This window comes from Peromyscus leucopus, chromosome 15 (genome assembly GCF_004664715.2).
Source record: "Peromyscus leucopus breed LL Stock chromosome 15, UCI_PerLeu_2.1, whole genome shotgun sequence".
In the NCBI taxonomy this organism is placed as follows: Eukaryota; Metazoa; Chordata; class Mammalia; order Rodentia; family Cricetidae; genus Peromyscus; species Peromyscus leucopus.
Window position 1 is genome coordinate 32,731,477 of NC_051076.1, and position 8,838 is coordinate 32,740,314.

Genomic DNA, 8,838 nt, shown 5'->3' on the forward strand with positions numbered 1-8,838 from the left:
TATGTTTCTATATCTGTAGTCAGGATTTCCAGAGGTCTTCCTCAATTAAATCGATCATCTTTAATTTTGAATGAATCCATAGTCTCTCATTTCCTGTGGAAAAAAAAAAACATAACCTCTCCCCCAAAGTGGCATACCTTTTTGACTTAAATTTTGGAGTCAAGATATTTTTAAAATATATAGGTTGGTTTAATCCAGCAGCTTTTTTTATTTTATTTTTTTTTTATTTTTTATTTTTGATATATATTTTTTTATTTTACAATATCATTCAGTTCTACATATCAGCCATGGGTTCCCCTATTCTCCCCCTCCCACGCCCTCCCCTTACCCCCAGCCCACCCTCCATTCCCACCTCCTCCAGGACAAGTCCTCCCCCGAGGACTGTGATCAACTTGGTAGACTCAGTCCAGGGAGGTCCAGTCCCTTCCTCCCAGACTAAGCCAAGTGTCCCTGCATAAGTTCTAGGTTTCAGACAGCCAACTCATGCAATGAGCACAGGACTTGGTCCCACTGCCTAGGTGCCTCCCAAACTGATCAAGCCAATCAACTGTCTCACCTATTCAGAGGGCCTGATCCAGCTGGGAGCCCTCAGCCTTTGGTTCATAGTTCATGTGTTTCCATTCATTTGGCTATTTTTTTTCAATAATTGAGTAAAACTGAAATTTATTATATGCCACAGTCGTCCTAGGGACCTTCATGCTATATATATAGCCTCTATGGTTCTATGGGTTGTGGTCTGATTGTTCTTTATTTTATATCTAGAATCCACCAATGAGTGAGTACATACCATAACTGTCTTTCTGGGTTTGGGTTACCTCACTCAGGATGATTTTTTCTAGTTCCATCCATTTGCCTGCAAATTTCATGCTTTCATTGTTTTTCTCTGCTGAGTAGTACTCCATTGTGTATATGTACCACATTTTTTCCATCCATTCTTCCGTTGATGGGCATCTAGGTTGTTTCCAGGTTCTGGCTATTACAAATAGTGCTGCTATGAACATAGCTGAGCATGTATCTTTATGGTATAAATCAGCATTCCTTGGGTAGATGCCCAAGAGTGGGATGGCTGGGTCTTGAGGTAGTTCGATTCCTAATTTTCTGAGAAACCGCCATACTGATTTCCACAGTGGTTGTACAAGTTTACATTCCCACCAACAGTGGAGGAGTGTTCCCTTTGCTCCACATCCTCTCCAACATTGGTTGTCATTGGTGTTTTTGATCGTAGCCATTCTAACAGGTGTAAGGTGGTATCTCAGAGTCGTTTTGATTTGCATTTCTCTGATGATTAAGGATGTTGAGCATTTCTTTAAATGTCTTTCAGCCATTTGTAGTTCTTGTTTTGTGAATTCTCTGTTTAGCTCTTTAGCCCATTTTTTAATTGGACTGTTCAGTGTTTTGATGTCTAGTTTCTTGAGTTCTTTATATATTGTGGAGATCAATCCTCTGTCAGATGTGGGGTTGGTGAAGATCTTTTCCCAATCTGTTGAATCCAGCAGCTTTTATAATCAAATGTCTCATAGAAGTCAAAAATGTTAAAGACAACTCAATAGTATCCATAATCCAGACTGTCTGTGCATTTTCCATCCTCAATGTGGCTCACTTTACTCCCCTTTCTAAGGACTTTTAGTATTTTAAAACTATATTTTTTAAAAACTGTCTATACCGTCTCTTTACTCTCCCAAGCTTATGTATAATTTAAACACACTGTAATCCATTTAAATGGAGTTATTTTCCCATTTGAATCTGGTTTTATTGTGTATCTGTAATCATTTTCTGAGCATTGCTTTAAACTGTAGTGTGGCTAGGACAGAAGTGGCAGCCCTGACTGCTGGCTTTGCCCCACTCAGCTTTTCAACATGGTGGAGATACATTTACGGCCAGCTCTGGGAGCCATGCTTACTGCCAATTCTGGGAAGCAATGGGTCTATGCTTCCATCAAGCAGCATGTAGTCCAGAAACCTTTTTTTTCCCCCTTGTCTGTACTAGCAAAAGCTAAATCCACCATGCATTGCTCTGTGCAGCTTAGGGATGCCTCTATACTGCAGCAGGAATCCTCCATACTGTGCTCAAGCTTAGCTCAAATGCCACATCATCTCTGTACCATGGCCTGCATGAGAAACATGAACTAGGAAGCTGCCCTTGGCTACATTTCTGTGCATTCAGAATCTTTTTGTAAGGTTTTTCAGGTCTATGTGGATCAACGCCTCACATTGGGTGCCAGATGTAGCTGGAAGGATTCATGTGTCCCTCCTGCCACTGCTCAGTCCCAAGTAAGCAGAAAGAGATCCCACAGCAAAATAGTTCCACTTTAAATAGGGTAACCCTAGATTTAGAAGCATTTTTGTTTGGGGGGGTTCAGAATTTTGTTAAGTTTTTGTTCTAACACTTGAGTATATTATTTGATTGATTTGTGTTATTTTTTTAATTAAGTGTCTGCGTGTGAGTTTGTGCACACGAGTGCTCATGAATTGAGAGTCCAGAAAAGGGCATTGAAACCCCCTGGAGATGGAGTTGCAGGCAGTTGTAAACTGATAGGAGCTAGAAACTGAAAGTGTGTTCTCTGGAAGTGCAGTTTGCACTCTTATCCACTGAGGCATTTCTCACACTCCTTGAGTGCATCTTAAAACTGACCTATAATGGAAAGCATGTATCTGGGTAGGTCCTCTAGACAAAGAACAAAACTAATAACCAAAACTAAAACTTACTAATTCTATATGATTGTCTACAAAGTTAAGTTTGGTTCTTCAGTCCTCAATTTAGAGCTTTATGAATCACATTTATTGGATCACTAGTCTTTGGAATACAGAGGGAGTTTTTAGATTTATGTTAGATCAGTTAACTATCACTTGGCACAAATAACTTTTTAGTTACTGTATAGCATTTTTGTGGTTTTAAATGATTCTTGTTAAGTTTAGCTAAGCTTTATTGTTCACAATACTGTTCTAAGTCTTAGTAGATGCACTTACTGGAAAGGCTCTCATAAAAGTGTGGTGTTTCTGTGTTTGTAACTCTGGGTTGAATCACTTGACTTTGGTCATTTCCTTTCCAACTTTTCCTCTTGTCTCTTCAAACATCACTTTCTCAGTGGTGCCTTGCTGGTCACCCCATCTAAACTCTTGGCTTCTGCTTCACAGTGTTGTCATCTTTTTTTAGAATTTTTCATTAAGCATGCATGTCTGTCCTTTTGATCTGCCTTCCCACTAGAAAGTAAGTGTAAGATGATTTCATTCAGTAATGTGTCCTTCATACCTACATCAATGCCTGGCAGAGTGTATGCAATTCATGTTTAGTGGCTGAGTATATGTTAACATTAGTTACTGCTGCACCTCCAGAACCCTCATGTTAAGGTAAAATTTAACTTTGTGGTTATGTGTAGTTTGCATATTAAGAATTTAATATAAACTCTTTTAAAATCTGTATTAAATTCATCTTTGAGGGCCAGTGAGATAGCTGAGTGAGTATAGGTGCTTGCCTATCAGAGTTTGATCCCGAAAACCCACATGGCAGAGGGAAAGAACCAACTCTTCAAGTTTCCCTATGGCTGCCACATAAGCGCACACACAAGCAGTAAGTGTAAGAAGTGTAAGAAATTTTGAATAATGGTATCAGCTAGGTGAATTGGAAATCTGGCTTATAAAAATCCCTACATGGTTTAGTTAGTTCAGCTGCTTCAGTTAGTGCTGTGTTTCTCCTCATAGTGGGCATGGCACCAGAGACTTAACCATAAGCTCCACCCTCAACCATTTGTTTGTACATTAAACTCCTTTTTCTTGTACAGGTGCAAGTGGCATGAAGAAAATGATATTCTCTTCTGTGCATTAGCTGTTTGCAAGAAAATCGCGTAAGTGTGGGGAGGAGCCCCCCAGTGCTGTGCTCTGCGGGGAGTCCCTTGTGCCCGTTGTGCTTGCTCTTGTTTGTCAGCTGATGGAATGGCTGTCTGCTCAACTTTCTTACTGAACAGTTTATGTGAATCTTCAGAAGCATTTATTGAGGTTTTTCCTTCCTAGGCCCCTTAGGAGAGAGACCATTTCCTGCTAGCATTAAGGACATCACTTTCTTGTAATGGTGCCCTAAAATTGTAAACTTGTTCCTCTCATTTTGTAGTGAGGCACCTATAGTTTTGTTCTAGTTTGCTTTCTGGTGGTGCAACAAGCACCATGACCAAAAGCAACTTAAGGGAGGAAAGCCCATCATTGAGGGATGTCAGGGTAGGAACTCAAGCAGGAAACAGGAACTGTGGAGGAATGCTCCTTGCTAGCTCACCCTAGGCTCATGTTTAACTAGGTTTCTTATGCAGCCTAGGGTTGGTGCTGCCAATGATAGGCTGGCCCTCTGGTTGATTAACAACAAAGACAATGCCCACAGACCTGTCTGAACCAGGCAATTCCTCAGTCGAGGCTTTCTTCTCAGGTGACTCCAGGCTATGTCAAGTTGACAGTTGAAACCAACTAAGACAAGCCCCAAGTCTCTGGGTGCTCTGGTAATACCTTTCCATGGAAATGCTTCTTAGCTCTGAGGATTGACTGTTCATGGTTGTAGTTTTATTTCTGCTTCTGCCTTCTTTCCTTCAACATTGGAGAATCCTGCTGATCCTTGCACTCATCCCTGTAACAAACCTGAAATTTTATCTACTGACTGTGAGATGGCTTGCCAGTGATAAATGTTCATGGTTTGCATGCTGCCTGTTACCATCTCTTCTCTCTGAATCTTTAGATTTTTTTCTCCAAATTAGAATATTACCTCTGAGATTCTTTCTTTGTTGGTAAACTTAACCTGGATACTTTCAGAATGAACTGGATGAAGTTGCTCTAGTGAGATCTGTCTTCTCTTTTAAAGGTACTGCATCAGTAATTCTCTAGCCACTCTCTTTGGAATCCAGCTCACTGGAGCTCATGTACCACTACAAGACTATGAGGCCAGCAATAGTGTGACACCCAAAATGGTTGTATTGGATGCAGGGCGCTACCAGGTAAGGAAACCTCTGTTGTCAGCAGAATCTTGGATATATGTAACCTCTTTGAGGGAAAATCTGTTTCCTTTCTTGTCTCTAGTTTGATTCTAAGCACAGTTTCTCTGTTGGCATTTTCAAATGAAGATATATATTTCCTCACTCATTTGAAAGTAGTGTCTTTGATTTTTTAGCTTCTAGACTTCCTTCAGACCGTCTTCCTAAAATTCCTAAATTTTGAAACTCATGCTATTTGTGCTGCAGAACCTATCCTGACTGGGGAATCAATAGGCACTTTAGTTGGGACTCCTCATTCGAGTGACACTGACCCAAGGGAGCAAACAGTTTTCAATATTTTATTCTCATTTTTTCACTGAGTAATCCTTCCAGTTCCCAGGTCTCTGTTTCTTCACCCTCTCTCCTCCCTTCTCTCGTACTGCGTAAGTCCTCACCCAGTGCTGTTGCTTCTGATCTCAACTTCAAATAACCTCTTCTCTGATTCCCTCCATCTTCCCTAGCAAGCCAGTACCAGCAATTCCTTGACTTCTGCTATGACCTGTAGTTCACTTATAGCTCCACTTTCTCATGTTCCTTTACAGAGCTACTGCATTGAACAACCAAAGGACACTATTTGTGTGTATAAAGTTGTGTCCTCTTGTTTGTATTTTCTTTTTCCCACCTCCTTGCCCCCCTTTACTGCCTTCCATCCCAACTTTTAGTCTGTCTTTTCTACTACCTTATCTAAACTCCATTGGTCCTCCTGTCTTCATGCTTGGTTGACAGACTAATCCTGATTAAATCTAACTCTTCACCTCCACTCCTTATGTTTGTAAACTGAAATCAATCTAGAATGAAAGTTTCTGGCAGCAAATAACTATAGTCCCAGCCACTCTAGAGGCTAGGGAAAGAAGTTCACAAGTTCAGGGTCAGCCTGGGCTGCATAGCACGTTTGAGGACAGCCTAGACAGCTGAGTGAGACTATTTGCTCTCAAACTTAAATAATGGAGGGGTGTAATTGCCTGATATGTACAAGTCCCTGAGTACACACACACACACACACACACACACACACACACACACACACACACACACACACAGAAGAAACTTCCATACCACCCACCATAATGACTAATCTTAACTAGATGTCTTTTATGATCAGTTTCAGCAACTCATTGGCATTGCCTGTAGTTATCGTTTCTCTAGTCTTAATTATTTCTCATGTATTATCTTTCAACTTCTATCACCTTTTCCCCTACCTTTGCTGTAGCCAGTACTGATGATGCTGCTTCTCCAGGAAAGCAGAAGTAATCACAGGTTCTCTACATAGTCCTGCCACCTCACCTATCTGCTTCTTTATTCTCTGCTTTTGCTCTATTATCTATAAGTATTCTCTGTTCCCATCTAAAATTGATGTATTAGATCTTGTTCTTTCACTAACCAAAGACATGGCTGCAGTGATTTTACTTTTATGAATCTTTAGGGCTCCCTCTATTCTGGGTCATTCTTTTTTGCCCCCCCTCCTCCCTCCCTCCCTCCTCCCTCTTTGTCTCTATCTCTGTCTCTTTCTGTGTCTGTGTGTAAGTCTGTATGTAGGCATTCCTGCCCACATATGCCATAGTGTGCATTTGGATGTCAGAGAACTTAGAGCAGTTGGTTCTCTCCTACCATGTGGGCTCCAGGGATCAAACTCAGGCCATCAAGCTTGGCACAAGCACATTTGCCCATTTGGCTAGCCCTGTTCTGTAGTCACTCTCACCAAAATAAATATGTCATAATCTAATCTTTTTAAAAACAACAAACCAACTTCTAAGCCTGTGACCCTGAGTCTCTCCAGAGTCACCCTGTCTTGTCCTTTACAGAAAACATGACTAAACATTGGGAAAATACACATTCGTTTGCATTTTTAATCGGGAATTAAAGTAGGCCATTTAATAATTGATAAGGAGTAAACATTTTTCCTGGCATTTTCCTGTTCCTTTACAGAAGCTAAGAGTTGAGAGTCCAGGATTCTGTCATTTCAACTCTTACAATCAGGAACAAAGATCAAACACATCCACTGGTGAGCACCTTCAGTTTTATAAGATTGGGGTTACACCTAAGGTTAAACCTTAGAAAGATCTTGTGGTGTTTCTGGTTGACCATAAGGATGTGAGGAGCTTGTAATTTAATTGAGCATTTTGTTTGGAATTAGCAGTTAAAACAATTTGAATTTATGTATTTTTGTCACTAGTGGAATGTAACATTCCTCAAACTTCTGTCCAGGACATTTCTAAGAAACACTTTTTCTTATTCAACTATAGTTTCATAGTTTTGATGTGATAGATACATGATGTGTTTTTGGGAGATGAGAAATTTCAAAAGCTAGTTAGATGGAATTTCAAGTGATACCTAAAGAACTTCAGTTGGGGTTTCTTGCCTTAAAAACAAAAGGAAACATTTTTCTTCACCCACTTGTCTTCTGCTCATGATTTTTTAATTATGACTTAGTAAGAGTCCTACAGTAAGATGAAGTTAACTGACACGCCTCTTTATAAATCAGATGTAAAGTTTCTGCCTGTTTAATTATCTTTCCAACACCCTAGGTTATTACCCATCTGGGGTGAAAATTTCTGGCCCCAACAGCAGTGTTCGAGGAAGAGGGATTACCCGCTTACTAGAGAGCATCTCCGGCTCCTCCAACAACATCCACAGATTCTCTAACTGTGAGACATCACTCTCACCTTACATGCCCCCAAAAGATGGGTACAAATCTTTCTCTTCCTTTTCTTAACGATGGTACTTTTTGCAATGTCTGGAAAAATAACAAGCCCAACTTCCTTTCTGACTACAGTCAATATTAAACAAACAGATCACATCAACAGTAAATGTCATTCCTCTAAAAACTACATAATTTGTAAGGAAACTATTTCATAGATTAAAAATAATTGTGGTTGGAAAAGATTTTGGCATTCTTGCTTGTTTGTTTGTGTGTGGTTTTTCTTTATTTTCTTTTAAGACTTATACTTCTGGGGGTATGATGGGTATGTCCTTAAAGTTTGGAGTTCTAAAACAAAACTGGCAATTTCAGAGCATTTGAAAGTTAAACAGTTCTTTCCCTTGAAGTAAAGGTATTAAGTATCTGTTACAAAAGACGCTTTATGATATTAACTTAGTTCTTCCCATTATGAAATGTAAACCTTAGAGACCAAAGGCTATTTGAATTAAACATAACTAAGAAAATTAGCCTTTAACAAAAATAATGATGTTATTTTAAATAGTCTTTGAAGTAATTTGTCTCTGTCAAAAGAAACCAGTTACAGAATGAAAAGACAAAATGAAAGATGAGAGAGAGCTATCATTTACTCCCAGTCACATGTACACATAAATAATCGTAGGTCCTGTAGATTTATTTCATAGAATAGTTGGTCTTTCAGAGCAAATAATAAAAAACCCAAACTATATTATTAATATAATTCAAGCCCTTTTTCCTCTTCAAAAAGAATCTTTGGGCACTGAACTGAAAAATATTAATATTCTTTTAGAAAACTAAGTATCAGCTGATAGTTCCATTGGGCATCTGGTTGCCAGGGATCTCCTCTGACTCATAATGGCCATGGCCAAGGACAGTAACTGCTGTAAGGTCACACAACAGTTACTGTTGTTGTTGTGTGACAAGTGTTCTGGAACTTACATGACCCATGCCAGCCTCAAGCTCACATTCCTGCTTTGTCTCCTGAGCACTGAACTTTGAAGCATGTACATCTAGGTATACTTAATGCTTTTGGTTGTGACTGTTTGGGTTCATGACTTACCTACCACTTCCTATGATCAGTATGTGTCAGAATCAATCGCTACTCTTGCCAGTAGAGAAGGCAGGCAGAATTTCAGAGTCACCTCAGAAGGTAAAGTAC

The 8,838-nt window shown here is 39.7% G+C and overlaps 1 protein-coding gene across 1 annotated transcript in view; it reads left to right on the forward strand.

The window, feature by feature from the left end:
- Positions 1-7,888, forward strand: part of Mael (maelstrom spermatogenic transposon silencer) — a 31,040-nt gene extending 23,152 nt beyond the window's left edge. The window contains exons 9-12 of the mRNA XM_028864495.2: positions 3,779-3,841; positions 4,837-4,969; positions 6,932-7,007; positions 7,531-7,888. Of these exons, the coding sequence (XP_028720328.1) occupies positions 3,779-3,841; positions 4,837-4,969; positions 6,932-7,007; positions 7,531-7,718 (460 nt within the window). The 3' untranslated portion in view covers positions 7,719-7,888. The remainder of the gene's footprint in view (positions 1-3,778; positions 3,842-4,836; positions 4,970-6,931; positions 7,008-7,530) is intronic.
- Positions 7,889-8,838: the final 950 nt, after the last annotated feature.